General features: G+C 54.5%; 1 protein-coding gene across 3 annotated transcripts in view; it reads left to right on the top strand.

The window, feature by feature from the left end:
- The window catches only part of Scube1 (signal peptide, CUB domain and EGF like domain containing 1), a 123224-nt gene that overhangs the window by 63625 nt on the left and 36018 nt on the right, over nt 1–23581 (top strand). Inside the window, exons 5-7 of one of the 3 annotated variants that reach the window (XM_059247358.1) lie at nt 4943–5068; nt 9779–9895; nt 12398–12487. The exons of 1 other annotated variant lie outside the window; for it this stretch is intronic. In XM_059247358.1, coding sequence (XP_059103341.1) covers nt 4943–5068; nt 9779–9895; nt 12398–12487 — 333 coding nt within the window. The remainder of the gene's footprint in view (nt 1–4942; nt 5069–9778; nt 9896–12397; nt 12488–23581) is intronic. One more of the 3 variants, XM_059247359.1, reaches the window with a different exon arrangement.

Genomic DNA, 23581 nt, shown 5'->3' on the forward strand with positions numbered 1-23581 from the left:
CTGGACAGCCCAGAGCGGCGATACCATCTCTTTTGGCTTCTGTGTTGTCCTGTGGTCCAGCCCTTCACCCTAGTCAAGTTATCAGCCTGTGCGTGCCTCCGTGCGCCTGTCTCTGAAGGGCATGTGGTACCCCGGCCTGTGCGTGCCTCCGTGCGCCTGTCTCCAAAGGGCATGTGGTACTCCGGCCAGTGCGTGCCTCAGTGTGTCTGTCTCCAAAGGGCATGTGGTACCCCAGCTTGCATCCCTCTAAGGTTGGCCTGGAGAACTGACAGGATGACATATTTATAGGTTGGCACAAAATTTGACCCCCGGCAGTTACCCCAGGGATCCTCATTATCATACTCTCTTCCCCAGCTCAGTCTGCCCCTCCCTTCATGTGGCTTCTCAGGGGTTCTTCCAAGGACATAAGCCAGGTTTGTTTTTCCCTGATAGGCTGGGGCAGTTCTAGACTATGGAAACCCCCTAAGGTCCCAGCCTTGGAAGGGGGTGGGGGTGGGGTGGAGCAGGGCCATTGTTCTCTTCTGAGTTTGAAGGACAAGGACTCAGAGAGTGATATTGTTGAAGTTGTCATAGCAGTGACCCCCGGAGGCACACATTCCAACTCTGACTTGGGCGAGGATGCCAGACCTGTGTTGGGGGAAGGTGACATCCACACTAATGTGGCTGTCATATCTCCACACACGTGGGACCATCTCCTAGACCGACAGCTGGCCTATGGGAGGAAAGCCTGGTAGGAAAGCACCATGGTAGGTGCCTGTCAAAGGATCCAGGGAAGGCCATGGAAAGAGGCACCGGGCCAGGTGTGGCCAGACACATCTTCCCCCATGCTGACCGGCTTCCACGAGTGGTTTGTAAAGCAGGCATACCTGCTTCTCAGTCCTGTCAAGAGCAAATGGAATATGGTGAGGGCTTCCGTCTGCATGTCCCATCTTCCGGAAAACTCTAGGAGGAGGCTATAAAAGATGTCCCAAATAAGCCTCTGCCCTCCCAACTGCTTCCTCATTCCTCTCAAGGTACTGTGACAGCTTTCCCCTTGTTCCTGGCTTGAAACCTTATCCCTCTAAAGCAGGCAGAGATCCCCCTGGCACATGTACGTCACCCCTCTGGAACCTTCCATGGCTCCCTCCTGCCTGGGTTGAGGTCCAAGCACAGCTTGGTCGTCACTTGTCTCACCTTGGAAGCAGGACCCATGGCTGTCTAATTCTGCCCAACAGGTGGAGGTGGGCCTCAGAAGTGAGGTAAGCTGCCCACAGTCACATAGCATGTGGCAGTCGTGTTGCGGACCTGGTGATCGATGTGGCAGCTAAGGGCCTTGTCTCCCCATTGCGCCCGGCCTGGTCCAGCACGGAGGAGACACTCAGCCCAAGTTTGCAGAGCGTAATTGGATTTGGATGGATCTGATCAGATTAGCTTCGACCTGGCGGGCAGCCTGGGCTGGCGGGCACCAGGCATGAGAAAACCGGGACTTCCGGGAATGACTGAAATTCTTTCAGCTCCTCTGTAGAGGGAAACAAGCAAGCTTTCTCTGAACTTGGCACATGTGGCTCCCATACCTACACCTAGGGAGGTGTGCTAGAAAGCGTGTGGTTTGCCGCCCTCTCAGGAGCAGATGTGGTCCAGGCAGAGGTCTGCGGGAGGGCAGAGAAGCAAGGCTCGCAGTCCTGAGGCACAGAAGCTATGCTGTGCCACCCCAGCTGGGCCCTGGGCCTGGGGCTGAGTATGCACGGGCTCAGCATGAGTGACTGAGGCCTGTGTTTGAGAGGTACACAGGTTGGTGGAGGAAGCAGTCTGCAGCCGGAAGCTGCCAGAGCAGCCTGGCAGAGGCCACAGAGGCTGGGGAAAAGCTTCCAATCTACAGTCCAAGTCACACTCATGAGACAGGAGTAGCCGATGCCTAGTGCCTTGCATGTCTACTGCAAGGGCATGCCTCTCAAGCCCATGTTCTCCTTGTTTTAAAAATACAGTTTTTGATGAAGATCATTATGTTTGCATGTGGTACATTTTAAGCTGTTATGTGTAAATACAACAAAGCTTATAACTGTTAGGAACATAAAGAGGACCTGAGTTCAGCTGCACTAATGCCCTCAGCCTGTCCCTACCCTTCGTGGGAAGCAGGTATCTCTGGATCCTGACAGAGAGGAACCAAGGCTGCAGCGTACCTACAGAGGGCTTGGTATGGGAGCCTGAGATGGGAGGCTATGCTCGGGAGCCTTGGCTCTGCCTCAAGGTTACAACGGGGACAGAGGCCTTTCACACACACACACACACACACACACACACACACACACACACAAACACAAACACACACACAGAGTTGTGAAGCAGACTAAGAGAAAGTTTAGGAATCTTCTGGATGCACCCTTGAGACCAGCTCCGGCGTTCCCTGTCCCCTTCCTGTGGCCCCACTGCTGACCGTCGGCTGTTATAGTCATAGTGGTGCTGGACCACTCCCCCAGAGCCTCTCCAGGTTATATGAGCCCTTGGATCATGACTGAAGTCTGGATACTCTAAAGACTTGGTGATAACAGGTCCTCAGAGGAGAAGGTGTAGCAGTTTCTAAAGCTTGGGAATCTTTGGTCCAGGGTTCAGGGCTGCATCAGCTCTACAGGGATGAATTCCTGGCTGTCTAATGATGTACAGGGCTTCTCAGAAGTTGCAATTCTTTGACTAGAAATGGAAATTCAATCTCCTTTTCTTTGCCTCACACAAGCTGAGCTAAACAGGGCATATGGGCTCTTCCATGCCTAGGAAGAAAAAGCAGGTACTTTAGGGCATTGATCTGAGGCAATATGAGGCAGCTCTGGGAAATCAGTGTGGCCTGGAGGATAGCCTGGGGATCAGGGGGGTTTATGGAATTGATAGAATTAGAGATGGTCTTAGGAAGTCATTTATGGAAGACAAGAGGAAGGAACCAGGAAGAAGTCAGGGGATACAGCAGACAGTTTGGGATTGTGGACCTTGGGAGAATGTACAGGGGACAGGGGACCAAAGGTCGGATCACAGCTGAAACACTAGAGAGCCACAGAAGTGGCCACATTAAGTAGGGAGTAAAGCATGGCCTCGGCTCTGGGCTGCCCACTGACAGTTCCCATTCTGAGTCCAGGGGGCTGCTTGGCAGTCAGACTCTAGACAGGCAGGGTGTCCCAGGAAACTGTGTTCGGATGGCCAAGGAAGCTCCTATCCTGAAGCCACCTCTGAAGAGTGCTCTACCAGCCAGCACCCATGGGGGAGTTTCCTCCCTCAGATCTGCAGGAACCGGCCCTGCCATCAGGAGCCAGGGTCCAGAGAGGTACTCGGCCTGTTGAATGCATGCCAAGCACCTGGCGTCTTCCTGGCTGTGGCTTCAGGGAATGTTTCCACCTAATCCTCAAGGCTGAGGGTCTTGTGCATGTTTACAGGTGAGGCTCGGAGAAGTTAAAAGAGTGGTCTCCGCCGGGCAGTGGTGGCGCGCGCCTTTAATCCCAGCACTCGGGAGGCAGAGCCAGGTGGATCTCTGTGAGTTCAAGGCCAGCCTGGGCTACCAAGTGAGTTCCAGGAAAGGCACAAAGCTACACAGAGAAACCCTGTCTTGGCGGGGGGGAGTGGTCTCTCCAAGGCACACAGCTTATGAGGAAGCCAGACTCATTTCCACGTCTGCTTGACTTTCTTCACAGGGACTCCGTGAATGAAGCTACATGCCAGGGTGCCAGGTGGGCTCATAGTGGCAACCCTGGTTACTGGTAACCAGCTGAGGTGTTTGTACAGAAATAGGCTGTGGCCACAGGTTAGCTCCCTCCTGGTGACTATTGGACTATTATCATAACTCTGTCACCGCTCTCGGGCTCAGGTGCTGTTGGAAATTGAGGAGAGGAGAGGGCGTGGTGGGCGCTTCCTTCGATGCATTGGGCACCTTGACTGTCTGCCCATGGCTCAGCTGGTGATGCTCTGCATTGGTATGGCAGCTTGCTTTGAATTAATGAAAAAACTGAAGGGTCGGGGAAAAAAGAGCATGATCAGGTGAAGCCTGGTGCTGGGCAAAGCCGTCATTCATTTCTACCTGTGAATTAGCTTTAGACTGCCATTTCTTCCTTTTTTCTTTTTTTATGAGCTGGGGAGGAACCCATGGCTGCCCGCATGCTAGCCGAAGTCCACTGAGTCATACAACCAGCCCAAGATATTTTTGGTCTATATTAAAACTACCAGAGACTTAGCCTTTTAAACATGTCCTGTGTTACTGAGGGCCCATGTACAGCACACAGGGTCACAGTTACACTCTTTCCCTAGAGATCCAGTGTGGCCCCTGAGGAAGAGAGGTCACCGCCACAGGGGTGTCTTCCCCTCTCCCAGACAGCTTCACTTGTCATGCTCTTTCAGACGGGGGTGACATCAGGTCCCAGAGCTAGTGTGCAGCACACAGTGGTTCTCTGGCCTTTGATCTGCCCCGGCCTCCTGATGGACTTGTGACCTACAACCTCTCACTTGACTCCTGACCTCATAAATTCTGGGAACTCCTCACGAATCCCCAAGAAGATAAACATCAACTAGGGTCATCAGAAGGAGGTTCAAGCCACTCCAGGAAAACAGGGCAGGAGATAGAGTTTACTGAGTGGATACGAAGGTATCCTGGAGCCATTGGTGGCTAAGGAGAGAATCCAGACAGCCCGGACGGAGGGCAGTGCTACACAGCTAACTCTCCAATCTGCTGTCAGGCGGGAGCTGTGCCTCTGTCATTTAGACTGTACCTTCAGGGCCCTGTGGCACTGTGGCAGAATGCACCTGTGGCTGAATGTGTGTGTGCACACACATGCGCGTGTACATGGAAAGGGTGCCTGTAGTAGCTGACTGAACACACCCACCACTGGATTGGGACGCTCCACTAGTCATCTCTCCACAGCCCGAGGTTTCCTCCTCTCGTCTCCTCCCACTGGTCTCCAACCTCTGTCTTGTCTGTCTCTCTTCCCAGAGGGTATGAACTGCATGAACAAAGACCATGGCTGTGCCCACATCTGCCGGGAGACGCCCAAAGGTGGGGTCGCCTGTGACTGCAGGCCGGGCTTTGACCTTGCCCCAAACCAGAAGGACTGCACACGTAGGTAGATGGAGGCAAATGGGTCAGACCCCCCCATGAGTCTCCTGCCATGCTTTGTGGCGGGTCTGCCCAGGGTGCTGGGTGAGGGAGGGATCTCAGCACCCTGGGGTGGGGTGGGGGGCAGGGAGGACAGAGTCTGCTGAGGGAATTGGGGAAGCTGGAGGGATGGGTCCTGACCTCCCAGCTTGGGATTGTCTATACCTGGTATGACACCGTCAACACAGCCCCAGGCACCGGCTTGGACCATCTGTAGAGCCCTGAACTCAAACTCTCCTGAGGGGATGGAGGGTTACAGCTCTGAGGTCTAAAAGCCCCGCTTTCTCTGTCAGCCCGAGAGGCCCTAGGTGACAGAAGAGTGTGAAGAACCAAGGGAGAGTGGACGGGAAGGAGAGGGTGGATGGGATGGGGTGAACCCAGTGATGACATTTTCCCAGGTTCAAAAGTCGGAACTCAGGGTGAGGATATAGTTCAGGTAAAAGAGCACTCGCCATAGCCGGGCAGTGGTGGCGCAAACCTTTAATCCCAGCACTTGAGAGGCAGAGGCAGGTGGATCTCTGTGAGTTCTAGGCCAGCTTGGACTACAGAGGGAGATCCAGGAAAGGCCCAAAACTATACAGAGAAACCCTGTCTCGGGAAAAAAAAAAAAAAAAGAGCACTTGCCTGGCCCAGAGCCCTGGGTTCCATCCCCAGCACTGCATAGACCAGGTGTGGTGGTCCACACCTGAAATTATAGCATTTGGGAGGTTGAGACAGGAGGAGGAGTTCAAAGTCAACCTCAGCTATGTAGACAGTTTGAGGCCAGCCTGTGCTACAATAAGAGCCTGTCTAAAATAAAATAAAATAAAATAAAATAAAATAAACAGAACTTAGTGACCTCCGTAGGACTGATGACAAACCATGAGCCCCATGTCTGGTCTGAAGAAGACAGAGTCCAGAGGTACCATTTCAAGGCCTGCTTGCTTGCCTGGAGATATCTGCCCCAGGACTCAACATAGTACAGCCTCTTTTTATTTGGGGTATGGGAAAAAGGTTTGGCTGTGTCCTGGAACTTTCTCTGTAGACCAGGCTGGCCTTGGAATCGCAGAGATCTATCTGCCTCTGCCTCCCAAAGTGCTAGGATTAAAGTCGTACGACATCACACCCATCCCTTGTCCAACCTCTCATCGTGGGCATCCAGGTCATGAGGAGGAATGGAACTGGGAAAGGAAACAGAGCTTAAGACATTCAAAGGTTTCCAGAGCATCAAACCCAACACACCCTGCCAACCGCTTTGTGAGAAGGCAATGGGCTGCAGGCTCTGCTCACTGGTCGTGGAGACACCCAGGATGAATTTTATTCCTTCTGGGTCTGCCGAGAACTGAGAGTTCTTCCAACTCAGCCCGAGCACAGCTTCATCAGTCTCACACGGTGATGTTGCAGAAACATGTCATGCCGGAGGAGCCTGCTTCTGACTCTTGGAGAATGTGCTCCCGCCTGCCTGAGCTTCTGTGGTTCTTGACCAACTCCACCATAAAGGCCTCAGCTTTCCTCTATTCCTCCATTCTGGACAGAAGACAGCTGGACCACCATCCCCAACCACTGTGACTCTCTCAGCTCATCTTCCCTGAACAGTTGCCAAGACCCTGGGGACCCATGAGTACCTGCTGTTGTCTCTGCCCCCAGGGACTCATGCTCCAACCCTCGAGGCTATCTACCTGACTCCCAAAGTGGAGGCACCTTCTTCATCAGAGTGTTTTGTGAACTTTTCCTAGGGAGATGGGAACAAGTGCCTACTCACCCTAGATAGTGACAGACATAGGTATGATTTCACCCCAGTCCAACTTGGGGAGCCAATGAGTTTACTGGGCTTATTTATGAAGCATGAATGACCTCGAAGCAACCACACCACCAGAAAGTCTCGTGCCAGCGTGGATGATGCCTTCCCCACAGCTGCAGACAGGATCTCCCACCTCATCCGTCAGCCTTCCACATTCTCTGTATTCTATCACCACCTCTGACCACATCTGGGGCAGAATTGCATACATATGTTCAGATAAAGATGACAGTTGCTGCTATATTCAAGGATAACATGCTACAACATCTGGTCGTGGTCAGGATGTGGGCCAGTCTTTCTCATTACTGCCAGGTCTTTTCCATGGGACAGCGAAGACATGCATGCCAGTTGTCACCAAGGCAGGACAGAGATAGCCTAGGCCCTAGCCTGGCCCCACAGATGGATTCTTCCAACTTCAGAGAAAACACTTGCTACCTGGCCACTTTCAGAGCAGATGGGAATAACTATAATTCTCCCAGTCCTCGTGCCGGGCAAGGACAGGAGCCAGGCACGGGTGACAGGCAAGCATGGTCTCCAAAGACTTGCTCCATGCAGACACTAGCAAGTGGGCTTCCAGTGACCTCACTGGGCCAATTTACCACTATAACCCACCTGGGACAAGTGCCACAGGAAAGTTTACCCACAAAACTCCTCTGGGTATCAGACTTGGCTGGAAGGACATGGGACAAGCCAGAGTCTACAGAAAGCTAAGACCCCTCCCCTAGTCACCACGGGGTCAGGAAAGGGCTAAGCGCAGCCTAGGGACATTTGCTGGTCCATAAATCCATAGCCCTACCCTCCATGACAAGGTATAGGAAGCCTAATTCTATATCCTAGGCCAAGGAGTTGGGAAACCCTAGAGCCTCCCTGGAAGGTGGCACTCAGGAGGTCTGGCTTTGGTTCTTTCTGTGTGTTTTGCTAGGCATGGTTAAAGATGGCTTGGCAGGCCGAATCCCCTGATCCCATGTAAACCTAGACACGTGTGTGTGTGTGTGTGTGTGTGTGTGTGTGTGTGTGTGTGTGTTCCCAGTGTTTCTGTAGTGAGATGGGAGGTGGAGGCAGGAGAATACCTGGAAACTCACAGGTCAGCTAGCCTGGTGTACACAGTGGCAAACAATAAGAGACCCCTGCCTCAAACAAAGTAGAAGGTGAGGATCTGTGTAAAGGACAGGGCAGACCTACATGGACCCCAAGCTCACTTGTATTTAGGAACCTTGGACCGTAGAGTTGGTCAGGAGCCCAGGCTAGCCCAGCAATCTCTAGACTGGTGGGGAGAGACTGCATGGCTCTGTACCCCCATCCCTCATCCCATCAGAGTCTAGGGCCCTTTCCAGGAATGAGGATATTCCTTTATCCATCTTGGCCTCCCCAGAGTCCAGCATGCAGAGCGTGGGAGGAACTGTAACATTCTCATTGCCTCTTTCCAAGATGCCCCTGTGCCCACTCTGAAGAGGATTCTCCATAATAAGAAAAGAAAATGTCCAGTTGGGGATTGACCCATCCCCTGGGACCTATGCAGGCCCTGCTCCTGAGCCCTGGGCTTTTGTCCCCAAGAAGGAACACTAGACTGGGGAACACCAGCTTGCTGCCTATCACCACCATCCCTGAGTAGGCAAAGGACAGGCTTCAGGGAAGAGAGCCTGTGGGCCATCTGACTGCCCTGGCAGTTGAGTCAAGAGGAGGACACTGCTTAGAAGCCCTGGCTGCTGCAGACTGTGTGAGATGCCAGAGAGATGCCCACCCCTGTCCAGCCATTCTCCTCCTATACTCATCTCCACTGATTTCCCTCCCTTGCCAGCTGTCTGAATGGATCTGCTTACTTAGGGCATGATTAGTTCAAGCTCTCAGATCTGGAATTCGGTGCTCCTCTAACCAGGTCTGGCCTCAGACTGACTTTGATAAGTAAATACTGTGTGTAGATAGACTATGGAAAACCAGTCAAGGTCTCCATGAAGACATGCTGTCCGGGCATTCAGGCGACAGCTAGGTTGGCCAGCAGCTCGTTGTGTGATAAAGTGGAGTCTCCAAGGGCCCCTGCGGGAGAGCTGACTCAGATCCTCATCCTCTTTTGCCCGTCTCCCTCCCCCCTACAGTGACAGTGGACCAGCTTCATGTAAATAAACTTGAACATCAGTTTCCTACTGCAGGCTGGCCCCTTCTTGCTCGGTCCCTTGCCCGTGGATGCAGCTTGCTGCTGCTTCTGTGGAGCGTCTGGACCGGAAGGACCCTAGATCCTCCAGCCATAGGCATCAGCAGCCACACGATGGAGGCTGTTCTTAGCATACACCCCAGACGACCTGAACTTGCTGAAGTTCTGTCTACTGGGGATAGATAGCTGAGCTCCACGGTCAGTGCCGTGAGGGAGCAGAGCGGGGGGGAGCTCACAACAAGGACCCACAGAGAGTGGCGTCCAGGGGAACACCCCTCCACCTGTGCCAAGACACAGGCAGTGGATAAAGCTGTGCGAGAACAGAAAACAAACGGTTCTTTGAACCATGGCTGCCGTCTCCCCCACAACTGGCCCTGTACGTCTTGGTGTAAACAGGCACGGGTCCCAATGGGACTGATGGGGCTAAAGTGTCTTGCATGTGTGTCTAGCCTCTCCCTTCCCCCCCCCCCCACCTTCCACTCTCTTCATGCATTAGTTATGGGGAGCTCAGAGTCCACTCTTGGGCCCACCTCTAGAGACTAGCATTTCTATCTGGCACCCTGGAGGGGCTCCTTGACAGAGATGCAAGTCTGCTGCCTTCAGTTGTTCCCTGGCCACCTCGGGCTCTTGCTCCCCCTGCGCGACGCCGCACCCCCCCCCCCCCCGCAAAAAAAATAACCAGTTCCGGTAACTAACCGTTTCTGTTGTTCTGTTTATACACACGTGTGTACACTTTGGGACTAACTAGTAACCTGTAACTATGGAAATGGAGGCTGTCAGCACAGCTGCGAGGACACAGACACAGGCCCCACGTGTGGTTGCCACCAGAAGTACGCCCTGCATGCGGATGGTCGGACGTGCATTGGTAAGTAGGTACTGCGACTGCCACACTGCCCCTGCAGGTACCCTGTGTGGTCCCCCTGTTGTCTTGGAGGAAACAGAAGGGAGACAAGAAGAAGAATCACCCATAAGGCCGATGGGTATGGCAGGCATCCCAAGGGCCAGCTTCTGTGAGAATTTGTCCTGGGTCCCTCAGTACCCTGGGACAAAGTTCTCTAGGGTTGGGCGTCCCTAGCGGGGTTGCCGCTTGGCCTCGATGCAGGGGATTGCCTGCAGCCCTGTGCTTCAGCCTGGGGACATCGTCTGTCCCTAAAGCACTGGTATTTTCTAATGTGAAAAACTCTTGGCAGCCTCCCTGAGTCGCTGTGTGAGCACTGTCGGTCTGGGCGCTGTTCGCAGACACGTGGAAACTGAGTTTCCTGACACGTGGCTCACTGTGTGGGTGGAGGTGTTCACCCTGCGTGGGGGCGGGCGGGTATGTGTGCTTGGGACTGCTTCTCATCCTGAGCTGGAGGGCTCCCCTTAGGACTTCCTCACCCACCCGAAGTCCTTTCCTCCTCAGCCATGCTCCTGCCCCAACACCTGCTTGCTCCATGGAATCCTGATTGAAACTCAGCAACCTCCCTTCTTCCAGGCCCGTGTTCCCAAGGGCAGCTCGAACATTTGTAGTTATTTTATGCAGTCATTACTAATATGGGGTTTTTTTTCCCTCCTGTTCAAAAGCAACAGCAAGATTTTTTTTTTTTTTTTTTAAGTAAGAAAAAGGAATTTCAGACTTTGGAGCCAAGGGTCTACTTGCTAGGACCCAGCGTGAGTTGGTGGGATCACACTCACTGATTTCTTTGAAAAGGCTCCATTTCTTAGGAACAACTTGAGGGGTGATTCTCGAGGGGCTTTTGAGTGACAGAAAGGTGTCTGGTGAACCCATGTACGCACACGTGTTAGCTGCTGTCTTTTCCCGTCCCCTGTCGCTGCTCCTTGGTGTCTCGGAAAGCTGGGTGCTGGGCCGCGCGGGGATCCCAGGCCATCCCCTCTGTAGTCGGGGGCTGCCCTGCTGCCTTTGGTGGCTCTCCCCTCCTCTGTGTGGCCTCTTCTCCCAGACAGCCATTTTTTTTTTTAATTTCATTTTACCTCATTCCCGCTGCTTCTCTCGTGATGGTCCCTGATTGCCTGTCTTGTCTGATAACTGACACTCATTAATCATCTTTCAGAGCCAAAAGCCAAAAACCAAACCGACCAATCACAAAAAAAAAAATAAATTAATTAATTAGAAGCCAAACCAGGTCTCAGACCAGTGTCTCTATTGCAGCCTGATCCCATCTAGAACTTTCTGTCCTCTGACCTCCCTCCCTCCGCTGTCCTGCCCAGAGCTCTCTGAGCCGCTCTGGCCCTTCCCTCTGTCTTGTCTGTTCAAGTCTCCCATGTCCAGTTGAGCCTGCCCTGCAGCCACTGGACCAGCACAGACAACTGCCGGGCATATGAGCCCCAGCCTGGGTCTGACCCTTCTTGTCTGTGTCCTCTTCGCTCATCCTTTCTCATCTGATTTTTATAATTTTTTTTTTTTAATGTCTGCTGCATGTGACAGTCCCTGCTTGGATCTCTTTCCTCCCAAGCCCACACTTCCTGTCAGTCCCCTCTCGTTAGAAACTGTCCCCCTACTCGACTCCAGCCACTGTGACTTCAACTCCCGGCCAGGATGAGAAACCTCCAGTCCCGCTTTGCTCTCGGTCACCCGGTCCCGGCGAAGCGTCTTGGCACAGCTTTGTGCCCGGTGGCTGGAGGCTCCCCTGCTGGCCCCAGCCATGGCCCTCCTGCACGCTCCTAAAATGACTGACCCTTCTCCACAGTCCCCCCCCCCCCCCCCCCCCGTTGAGCACTTGAATGCTTAGCTCTGGTCCTCTAGACAAGCAGGCAACCAGTGCTGCCCAGATCCCCTGGACTTCCTGTCTGTCCAATGGGATCCAGTGTTCTCTGTGTGTGTATGTGTATGTTTCTCTGTGAGTTTTGTTCTTAATTTTGCATGAGTGGCAGCATCCTTGTAACAGGGCATCTGCTGTCCCGAGTATATCCATCACTAGACCTCGCAAACCTATCCGCTTGTCCTGTGCTTTGTCCTGTACCTGCTCCAGCCGCAGGGACCTGTAACCGCTTCTCTCTGTGAGCCCACGGCATGCTGTCTGCCTCTGTGTCCTCCACACAGGCTTCCTGCTGACCTTAGCCACCTACCCTGCTGGGCTGCACACAGACCCTGCGTGTCCCCCCCCCCACTCCCCCACTGTGTCCAGGTCGTGCTGTGGCCACCTTTCTTGTCTGCATGCCATCCCTCCCACCGTGCTTCCTCTTTGCTTCACCCTGAGCACACCCGCCTGAAAGTTCCTGGGATTAGCCCTTGGCGAGGGCACCGTGCTGGCCCGGCATGCTGTGTTGGCTTTGTGTGCGCCACGCCAAGAGGCTGACTGTCTTGGGCCGCGGGAAGTGGGCTCTCATTAACCACCGGCTCCGTGTTTGTCCCTTACTTGTGTTCTAGAGAAGGATGAGGCTGCAATTGAGCGCTCTCAGTTCAATGCCACGTCAGTAGCTGATGTGGACAAGCGCGTGAAACGGCGGCTCCTCATGGGTAACACTTTTCTTCCACTTCCTTTGTCCTCCTTACCCTGTTGGATGTGTGGGTGACTGTGAATGAATGCTGGCCTGGGGCGGGTCCTGGTGTGTGGCCTTGTGTGCACATGCCAGCTTTGGGGAGTAGGAGAGCCTGGGTACTGACGTGTGAGTGTCTGGATGCTGGCGGGGAGGTATACTGCTGTGTGAGCCTGTCTGTGCGCTAGCATGTGGGTGTGTGTGAGCGTGAGGATGTACGTCTGTAGGGTGTGGGGTCTCCATGTGTTGTATGTGAATGTGGGGAGGCTCCACTACAGATGTGAACTCATTATTTTCCCTTTTAAGATTTTTTTTTTTTTTTTGCCCTCCATCAAACACATTTATTTCTTTGTATATTGTAGCAAAGGACCCAGCACCCGTGTCTAGTGGCCTGAGTGCATAAGCCGCCTCCGCTCACTTAGAAACCAACATGCACGTTAGGCTCCCAGGATCAGCCACAGAGACCCAGTGGCCACTGGGACCCTGGCGAGAGGGGGTTCTGTGCAGCATGGTCCTCTGACCTTGCTCTTGGAGTGTCAGGGGAGGCTTGCTGGACGGGCTGCTGTTAGACCAGCCCAAGGAGAAAGGGAAGGGAAGAAGGAGAGTGTGACCACTCTTGACAGCAGAGTGTAGACAAGACACGGGGTTCCGCCTCTGCATTCGCTCCTTTTCCTGCCCGTCAGTGGGTCCCCTGGTTCTAGGTTGCTGGCATGTGGGCTGTGCCAGCTGACTGCTCCTCCTGAGCAGAGCCACGGCCGTTAGGGTTGTCACACCCTGCTCCCTGGCACTGTCAGGCTCATACAGCCTTGAAAACTGTCTGGTTGGGTAGAAGAGTCCCTGTTCCTTAGAGGAAGAGACTGAGATGCCCTCATTACCCCACATTGCTGAGCACCACTAGGGATCATGGCCACATGGGTCCTGGAGGTCAGAGCCTGAAGGTCGTAGAGAGGTCATCTCCTTTTGTAATACTAATGTGGAGGCCCCAGCTGGAAAGCACGTGAATTCCCAGTACTTCTCTCTGAAATAGGCCCCTGTGAAAAGAGTTAGGATGCTCTAGGACTGCAGACCCTAGCTGGCAGCAAACCCCCTGTGAGGCAGGACAGCTCCCGGTGATGTGAGTAGATGTAAGGTCCGGAGGGTAGCAGAGGTGGCCATCCCTGTTTTGTTTCATGCTTGTTGGAGCACACTTGGGCCTCACATTCAGAGCCAGGCCATGTGTGGAAAGCCAGATAGATGGGAAGGGGAGGCAGAATTGAGTCAAGTGTTGGCCTCAGAGAGGGAGTGTCAGCATACCGTCCTGGGAGATTCTAAGTCGGGAGGTGGCTTGGGCCCTCTGAGGTCCCAAGATGGGAGGGAGGGAGGGAGGAGGGAGGGAGGGAGGGAGGGAGGGAGGGAGGGAGGGAGGGAGGAGGGAGGGAGGGAGGGAGGATAGGCCAAGGGCAGCATCGGGCAGTGGGAGAGGAAGATGAGGGACAGGAAATTCCATGACAGGCCAGATCCTGGGCCACCTGGCTGCTTAGACTGTGCCTCTGACCCCAGGACTGGCCAGCTGTCCACCAGAGGACCAAGGGGAGGGTGTGATGTAAGAGAAGATAGGGCCAAGGCACGGAGTATTCAGAGTCCACTGGAGTCACATGACTGCCAAGATGACCACGCAGGTTTCTTCTAGCCACTGCGGATGGGGTTTGTTTGGGGAGTGAGAATGCTGGAGGCAGGGGGTTCACCCCTCAGGAAGCAATGGTGAGGGAGTAGCTCTGCCCACCCCCGCTTCCTACCTTGCCTCCCACCCTGGCTTTCTGTGCTCTGTACACATCTGGAGCAGGCTGACTCTCAGGCCAAGAGAACCTTGTTTCCCTGTGGGTGCCGAGGGCCACAAATCCCTCCGGCAGTGGCTTCTCATCGTGAGCTCCACAGTGGAGGTGCAGGATTGAGACCACACATGCCACTCTAGCTGTTAGAACCAGGAACTCTCCAGGAGAGATTCTGTGCCCTGACCACAGAGGCCACATCCCTTAGATGTCTACAAGTCCATTATCAACCTCAGAGTTGTGAGCCAGAGCCAGGGAACACACAAAAATCCAGCGGATACAACACACAGAGACATACTTGAAGCGCTGGGCACATGTCAGTCTCCAAGCCTCTCAGCTCCTTCTGGGGACCTACCTACTCTTGGCTCGAGCTGTGGTATTTTGACTACGAGGGTCCCAGTTTAGAGTCTAGAAGTGACCCAGTCTTGACTCAAGCCTGTAGCATCACTCATACAAGGGTGCTGGTAGCTTTTCAGGCTCAGAACCCCACTTCCGGAAGCACCAGGCAGGGCAGGAAAGGCCCACTGACCCTGGTGAAATCCGTGTAGTTGAGGGAGGCCACAATGCTCCCTTAGGACAGAGGTGATCTCATTTCTGGTAGGACAGCAGGGTGCTAATGATTGAGGGAGAGCCCCAATGAGGCCATCTGTACCCTTCTGGAGGGAGTAAGGAGAGAACCCCCACGAGACCTAGAGTCCATTCAGACCAGGAGGCCTCCCAGCACAGGGCCTGCAACACAGTGGCAACCCTTCCTGCCATGTGGGTTCTGAGTTACAATAAGTGGTCCAGCCAAGGCTGAGAGGACTCTCTGTTAAGGCACAGTCCACAGTGGTTCTCTCATTGATCCAGCCCAGGACCCCAAGTTCCTTGCCCGTAGTGGAAGGCTCTAAAGCCAGTCCCACACATGTGAGACTTACTGGGCAGTGTGAGCCATGGTTCTCCCTCAGTCCTTACAGCGGTGCCCACCTTTCCTGACAGCCCAGTGTCTTCAGCCCCTCTGCTCAAATTTCCCGTCCTCTACAGTGCTGCTCCCTTGGGTCCCCACAGTCCCAGAGGCATCTGTCCCACGTCGTGAGTGCAGGACCTCAGTCCTGAGGAGGGAGGTAAATACGCTAGGGCGGTCTCCTGAAAGTTACCGAGTCCAAAGCCAGTCACCAATCACAGAATGTACCTGAGGCTCAGCAGCCTTCGGGTTCTAGTTATATATTTGCCCAAAGGCACCAAGTAACAGAACCTACAGCCAGCCAGTAGGGTTCTGCAGGAGCCCTCAGGAAAATAGGGTGCCTGTCCCTCCAGGGCAGTGACTCCAGCCTTGTACTGTCCAGGCTTCACTAAGAGCTGGTGCTGGTGTGGTTGATAGATAAGGACACAGAGAGGAGTGAGAAACTTCCTCCCTGGACTGTCCTGGCTGACTCTGCATCTGTCACCTGACTCTTTTGGGCCCACATTTCTCTGCTTCCTCTCGGAGTCTGTCCACAAATGGGTGCCAGATATGTATAGATACCAGAGCTAATGGAACACTGCCTGGCCTGAGGGGGGGTTGGGTTTACAGTGATAGGCGTCCCCTAAAGCCTTACCTGTCCTTCTCTACCTGAAGGGCCCTCTTCATAAATGTTCCCATTGATGGCCAGAATTTAGGTCCTGCCCCAGCATCCATGATTCTCTTGATCAGCAGCCATTGCATAGGCATGGCCCTGAGGTGCCCGGACCTGGAAGAGAGGTGAAGACTTTGGCCCTGAGGTCAGCCTGTGAGGCCCCTGGGAGTCACACCTGCCAGGGATGTTTCTTGGGTTCCCCCAGAGACTTCTGTGAACTGGGACCTGCACAGCATGTACTCACTAGAGCTGTCATGAAGATGATATGATTTTTCCACCTGGAGAAAGTGCCTAGCATGGTACCTGCCCCAGTGCCAGCTGTTGATATAGGTGGCCAGGGTACCAACCCAAGAGGGAGAGGCAGCCAGAAGTTTGTTGGGCGAGCCGGCAAGGTGGAGCCAGCATGACCCTTGGCTCTGCCCTGTCCTCCCCTAGCCCTGTCTCTCCTGCTCTGTCTCTGCCCTCCCACTTCCCCAGCCCAAGGCGTCTGGTGCCTGAGGAAGCTGCTGAGGTGAGGGTAGGGGTAGCTTCGTTTGTGGGTGTGCCCTGCTGGGAGGCGCTTCCTGCTGCAGCCTTCTCCTGCAGAGGTTGGGGTTCCCAGGAGTGGGTCTCCTGCCCTTACCCAACCAGCCTCAAAGGAGGTGGAGGTTGAGAGCGTGGTAGGCAGGGCAGCACCCCAGGGTGCTGTATTGTGAAAGGTCCAGGAAGCAGTGGGGTGCTGCAGAACGGTGAGATAAGAAAAACTAGAGGTAACAGTGGCTAATCCTTAGGGGTGCAGACTGACCCACGCTGCCTCAAGCCTGGAAGTTCACTCCACTTCCCCCCACCAGTTCCCCACTCCCTATCGGCTCTTTCCGACCAGGGACTCTATACCTGCTCCTGATTTTCCTAGTCCTACATGCCCACTCCTCTGGATGGCCCCTGTCTCTCTGGGTGTAACCTCTTCCTGTCCTGGGCTTCCTGCCTCGGTGGGTCCCACTCACCACCATCACTACTCAGTGCTACTTAGGGTGGTTCTGCCTGACAAGGCTACCTCAGTCTTCCACCCCTCACCTGACCTTCCCCGTGTCCCCATTCACACCCCCACTAGGCCACAGTCCAGCTCTGCACCAGCTGTGTGCCCCCTTCTGTGCTAACTGTGGGGGACCAGCCCCTACTTTTACAAACAGGGTACTCTTGAGCAGGGAGAAGTGAGAAATATTTAGATAGAAAGAGATACCTAGCCAATGAGAGGAAAGACAGAGAGACACAGGATAGCCTCGGGAGGGCCTGGGTCAAAAACCCACCAGCCCAGAAATTTATTCAAAAGGCTTTTTATAACAATGCCAAGGGGTGAGGGAAAAAAAAAAAACAAACAAACTTCCCCCTGCTAGATACAACCAAGTGTAGACACTTCCAAAACCTGGTACCCAGGCCCATGGCCTAACCATCCTCTTATGCAGTCCTGCTGGTAAAGCCACTAGGAAACCTCAGTGGGCTCCAACACCTAACAGGGCCTAACTGCCCACAGAACTCCAGAGACTGGGCACCGAACCGTTGGAAAGGATCAGGTGCCCAAGCTTCACCCAGCCACTGGACTGATCCCACATGTGGCTAGTCATTTGGGTCCCTGGCTGTGGCCCGAGTCCCTCCCTTGATTTGGTCATACAGACATCTGGGGCTGGTAAGAGTTAAGTTAGTGGTGATTCAGCTGTCCAAACAAAGAGTGGACAGAGGTACAGAGTCCTGGCAGGGTTTACCAAAGGAAAGAGGAAAAAAAAAAAAGAACTTCTGGCTGACCCCAGGTAAAGAAACTGGGGCTTGAAACACAGGAGTCACACAAAGCCGCAGAAGCAGTACTTCTGGGCCTGCTCTAGACCAGGGGTCATTTTCCTGGGGCAGCCGTTGAAATCTGAAGAGACCAAGCCTAGCTGGAGGACTCTGCTGTCTAGCAGTCTGCTGCTGAGGGATAGCTTAGCTGAGGAGTGAGCCTCACAGATAGAAGACAGCCCTGCCTCAGGCGCTCTTCGCCTGTGTCCCATGTTCCATCCGTCATAGCAGGACCAGGAACTTTAACACTCAGATTCTCCTAGACCTCAGCCCTTCCAGGGTTTTTTTTTCTGTCCTGGGCCCATCCATGCCTGTTTCTTACTGCCCCGCCACAGTTCTCTCCCTCGAGGCCCCGCCTCCTCCCAGTCACTCATCACAACCATCTTCCCTGGCGTACACCATAGCTCTTTCCTCAGCTCCTTGTCCCCCTGGAATTTGACCTGTGGCCCACTCCCAACCTTCTGAAATAGGACCTCAGAGCCCTCTACCATTAACCACATTGCCCATCTCTACCCCGTGATGTGGTCCGGTGGCTCCATATAGCTACGTGCCACGAATGGTACCAGAAAAAGAGTACACCCCTCCTTCACCCCACTCTAGTGAGCCTCAGTGTGGAAACAGACAAACCTCTGAGGCTCTTTCCTCCCAGCCTACCTGCCTGGGAAGGGCATGGCCTGTTCCCCCAGCTCCAGCTGCCCTTCTGCATATCTCTAGCCAAGTCCCCCGGAACTGAGTGTGCAGGCCAGAGTGGGCAGACAGTCTTTAAAGTCTTTCTCCAGCAGGGTTCTGAGACTGACGTGGGCAAAGCCGCAGGGGTTGGGGTTAGGGAAGGACTTCAGGTTGTGCCTCCAAGATGGAGCTTGCTGCTAAGGATGTGTGGCTGTTCTTGTGGCATGAAACCCCATGGCTAGACAGAAGTCCAGCCACATGGAGGGGGCCCCTCCTTCTAGTTCATTCTGGCCCAGCTTCTACAGTCAGATATGGCCTCCATCTTGGCTTCCCAGGCACCCACCAGGGCCACCTCACATTCCTGAGCTCCACTTTCCCTTTTGATTGGGATGGGGTGGGGGCTGTGTTCCCAGAGGAGCTCAGAGGAGCTTCAAAGAGTCCCGTGTGCAATTTCTGGCCCTGTGTGTAGCCCAGAGCAGGTGCTCGGTTACAGGCTTTTCTGTCTCCTCGGTGTTTCCCACTTGGCCAGGTCTATGGAATACCAGTAGGGAACCAAAACTGAGGCAGGTCCAGCGGTGAGGACAGAGACCCAGGGCCTTGCCTGGCCTTGGTCATCTCTTACTGCTGTGGTTGGTGGAACTAATCCAAGGAAGCATGGGATTACCAAAGATCAGTCAGGAATTCATAATCTGGACCCTTCCAGGAAGGCGATCTCCACCCCAGGGGCTCGCGGGCTGGGAGAGCGAGGGTAAACTGCCTCCCATAGAGGTTTGCCTGCTCTAGGCCAGGGGTCATTTTCCTGGGGCAGCCGCTGAAATCTGAAGAGGGGCTTTCCTTCTGTTGAGCACCTCTTGGTTAACCGCAGATCCCTAATGGCACACACAGTCCCTCCAGCCAGGCACTGTGGCCCCGTCTGCTTGTGCATGCTCAGGCAAGGGCATGCTCAGTGGGTATTTGCTGCTGTTGATGGGAACTCTGCACAGAGGTCTGTACATTGCAGACCTCTGTGTCACACCCAGCCAGAGGATAGCCCCACATAGACAAAAGGGCTCAGACCGAGATAGTCACCAGCTGTGTGACCTGGAAAAGCAGACCCAGATGTTCATCAGCTGCATGACCTGTCTGGGTCCTTCCCTGAGCCATGCATAGAACAGACATGACATTGCCCCCTGACCTTCCCTCCTGGGGTGGGGGGACTCTAGAGAGAGGCTTCCTGTGAGCATCCTCTGTCTTCCCGGCACTCTGAACCTCACAGCTAGGGAAAGAGCAGGAAAGCAGGAACAGGCTAGCGTCCTGAGGTCCCTGTTCCTGCCTCCTGACCTAAGAAAAAGCCTCCATTGTCCTTCAGTGTAGACAAGGAGCCTGTCTTCCTGCCAGCTGAAGTCTCTCCTGAGTTGTTCTCCCCCACCCCCACCCCCCCACCCCACCCCGGCTCCTTCCAGTTCTTTCTGCAAACCTGTAGGGCCCCATCCCCAAGGTGGATTCTGCTTCTCCAACAACCACGTAAACATCCTAACCCCTTTAGGTGCATGCAGCTCTTCCCTGGCACTCCCACAATCCCTAGAGACGAGAGCCCTCAGTGCTCCAGAAGACAGTCTCTCGAACGGGAGCTTGTCTCAATAAGTTCTGAAGGGTGGGACCTGCACAGCCAGGCCACCGTCAGCAAGGGCCTCATGGGCCTCACCACCACCAGGCTGTGTTAGGAAGAGAGTCCAGGGAGCACGAAGACTGCCTCTGAGGCCTGCTGGACCCTTTGAGCAGTATGGATGCAGGGGCCTGCTGGACCCTCTGAGCAGTATGGGTGCAGGGGCCTGCTGGACCCTTTGAGCAGTGTGGATACAGGGGTCTGCTGGACCCTCTGAGCAGTATGGATGCAGGGGCCTGCTGGACCCTTTGAGCAGTATGGGTGTAGGGGCCTGCTGGACCCTCTGAGCAGTGTGGATGCAGGGGTCTGCTGGACCCTCTGAGCAGTATGGATGCAGGGGTCTGCTGGACCTTCTGAGCAGTGTGGGTGCAGGGGCCTGCTGGACCCTCTGAGCAGTGTGGATGCAGGGGCCTGCTGGACCCTTTGTACAGTATGGGTGCAGGGGCCTGCTGGACCCTCTGAGCAGTATGGATGCAGGGGCCTGCTGGACCCTTTGAGCAGTATGGATACAGGGGCCTGCCGGAACCTTTGAGCAGTATGGGTGCAGGGGTCTGCTGGCCTCAGGCCTGAGCATTAAATGCGGGCAGCCTTCTCTCCTGCTTTCCCTGGGGCCCTAGTTCTAGCCTTCCCATACTCCCCATCTCCTTGCACTGAGCCTTTGTCCCTGCCCTGCCCCACGCATGCACTGTCCCGCTCCCTGTTGAGTGACAGGACAGAGCACCAGACACCTTGCTCATTATGCCCAACCCAGTGACAGACACAAATCTGCCCACCTGGTACTCATGACAGAGCCAGACTTGAGATGTCCCCAGTGGAGACAGAAGAGAAGAGACCACGTGTAATGGCCATGCCAGGCAGAGCGGCTTTTATCCCAGATCTGGGGGAGGGTCAGCAGTGAGCTGAGGGAGAAGGTCAGAGGTCAGTCAGTAGGTAGATGGAGAAGGCCAGTGGCTGGCTCCCTCACAGCTGCTTCAGCCAGTTCTAGAGGCTGAAAGGCAGATGGACCCACCCTGAGGGAGGCCTATGCAAATGCAATCAGGGCTTGGGGCAGCTCCCTGTCAGGGTCGTGTCTTCCAGGGACAGGGCAGATGCTGGGTGCTGGGCCCACAGGAAGAACTCCCTCCCCACACCCCACCTCTATCAGAGCCTCTTGGGAGGAGAAGACCCTGAAGCCCTCAGGCCAGGCACATACAAATGGGAACCAGCATTCTAGAGAGAGGAATCAGTCTGCCTAAAATCCCCCAGCTGGCAGGAGCCCAGTCTGGCGGACCGGCCAATGGGCTGTACCCAGCTCTAATGTCAAACTGTCAGAGCTCTGCCCCGCTGCCTCACGTGTGGGCCCGAACCCTGGGGTCACTCTCCTTACCCCAGCTTCAACCCTCTCCCTCTTTGCCAGGACTGACACGAGGTAGGATTCATTTCCCATGCCCCATGCTATTCCGGGACCTCCCAAGTCCCTGCTTGCTAATCCCATCATTAAACAGGAGCCATCCCTCCCCCCCCCCCCAGGGCTGGGCCTGTGCTGATCACTGGGCAAAAGGGATACCCAGGTATGGCTCTTCTTAGAGCCATGTAGTGGATGAGGGGACAGCCAAACGTAATGTCATCTTGATGGCTGGCAGCAGAAAATGTGGAACTGTGGGCTTCTGAGCCCCAGGGACTTCGCTGGCTTAGCCAAAGGGGCTACCCAGCAGAAGCCAGTGAGAAAAGCAAGGTCTCTCAGCCCTGTGCCATTTCCCCTGGGAAGCAGCGGACTCCTGGGTAGGTCAGTTCATCTCTGTGGCTCCTCCCTCGTAGCCAAAGCACTGTCTTATTGAACTCTATACTGCTCACTAGACTGGGGTGTCTGTGAGACCAGGGTTGGGTCCCAAACACATCTGCCCAGCTGAAAGCCACTCAGAAAAGGGTCATTTTTATTATATATTTATTTTTACGTGCATTGGCATTTCTCTTGCATGTATGTCTGTGTAAGGGTGCTAGATTCACTGGAACTGGAGTTATAGATAGTCATGAGCTGCCATGTGGGTGCTGGGAATTGAACCTGGGTCCTCTGGAAGAGCAGCAGGTTGAGTGTTCTTAACCTCTGAGCCATCCCTCCAGCCCCTCGGGAAAGGATTGTTAAATGATTCAGCCATGGACAGTGGGTGCCAGACTCCATGTGCCGAGGGTGTGAAACTCGGCACCAAGAGTGAAGTGGTCGCAATTATAGACCAGCCTACAAAGCACTGGCACCTCTGCCCTTGTGTCAGGGCCGGTCAGAAACCACATGGTAAACATTGTCCTCTCAGTGAGCAGATAAGGACACAGTCTCTGTGTGCAAAGGGGCTTCCCGCGCTGACACGGTCCATGGGCACACAAATCCTGTCTGACTGCACAGCTCACCTAGGCAAGACTGTCCTTCAGGGAACTTGATGATCAGTGGTGGCACCAGCCTGCAGAGCCCACACAGGGGCTGCCCCCAGGCAGCAGGTCTTATGCTCTTGCCTCTCTCTATCAGAGCCATGACACCATGGGTACAGACTCCCACCTGCCTCAGGCCATCACCCCGCTTTCTCACTGAGCCACCCTGGGAACCTATCCCCAAAGCCCTCACTTCTGGACTAGTCCGGTTCACTTCTTAGCCTGATGTCTCATGGCTGTGCAAGCATGCCAGCTCCTTTGGTGGCCATATGAACACACAGGCTGCTTCTCTATGGCTGTACAGTCACGAGGCTGGCCTGAGATGGGCCCACAACTGGTTTGGTGCCCTGCAATCTCTATCTGAAAATTCTGAATCATTTTTGAACACAGGCCCCCTCATTACTTCTCACTGAACCACAAGTGAGGCAGCCATTTCCACCTGAGCAGACTCCTCCGAGTCTCAGTCCTGTCCGCAAAAGCGACAGGTTTTGTTTTGGTTTGCTTTTGGGGTGGAGGCGGGGCAGATGTGAGCTCTTTTGAGGGTAGTGGGTTCTTGGATGAATAGGGCTATGCCTTTGGAGGGTGGTTCTCTTGCAGGAGGTGTGGGACAACCATTAGGAAGAGTCCAGTAGTTCTCAGCTGGAGCCGGGGACAAGAGGAAGATGGAACTCACAGGATCACAGATGAACTTGTCTCTGACCTTGAGAGAAGCCCTCTTTCCTTAAGCTCCAGCATCATAGTTCCGGTGGACAGACCCAGGCCTTACTGGGCTGACCTGTATACCAACCCCAGCTCAGGGACTGGAATGAAGACCAAAGGAGGCCACTGGGTAGAGAAACAGGGGGCAGCCCATCCCCTGGAATAGCCTGCCACAGACTGCAAACCTCATCGACCACCTATGTAAAGAGAGGAATGTTTCCCAAATTTCTCTGAGACAGTAGTGGCCAAACATCAGATCTAGGGCGGCCTCTAGTCTTGGGGAGCAGAGGGAAGGCTGTTTTTAAGGTCCTCGGAGATGAGAGCCGTGGAATACTCCAGTGCTGATGATGCCTTCGGCAGAGCCCAGGAAGTTCTGATTGGACATTTCTAGAGACAAGATGTTCAGTCTCACCCTGCCAGCCTGTGCCCCACAGGGGACCTTGGTGGGT

The sequence above is a fragment of the Peromyscus eremicus genome, chromosome 20 (assembly GCF_949786415.1).
Source record: "Peromyscus eremicus chromosome 20, PerEre_H2_v1, whole genome shotgun sequence".
NCBI classification, from domain to species: Eukaryota; Metazoa; Chordata; class Mammalia; order Rodentia; family Cricetidae; genus Peromyscus; species Peromyscus eremicus.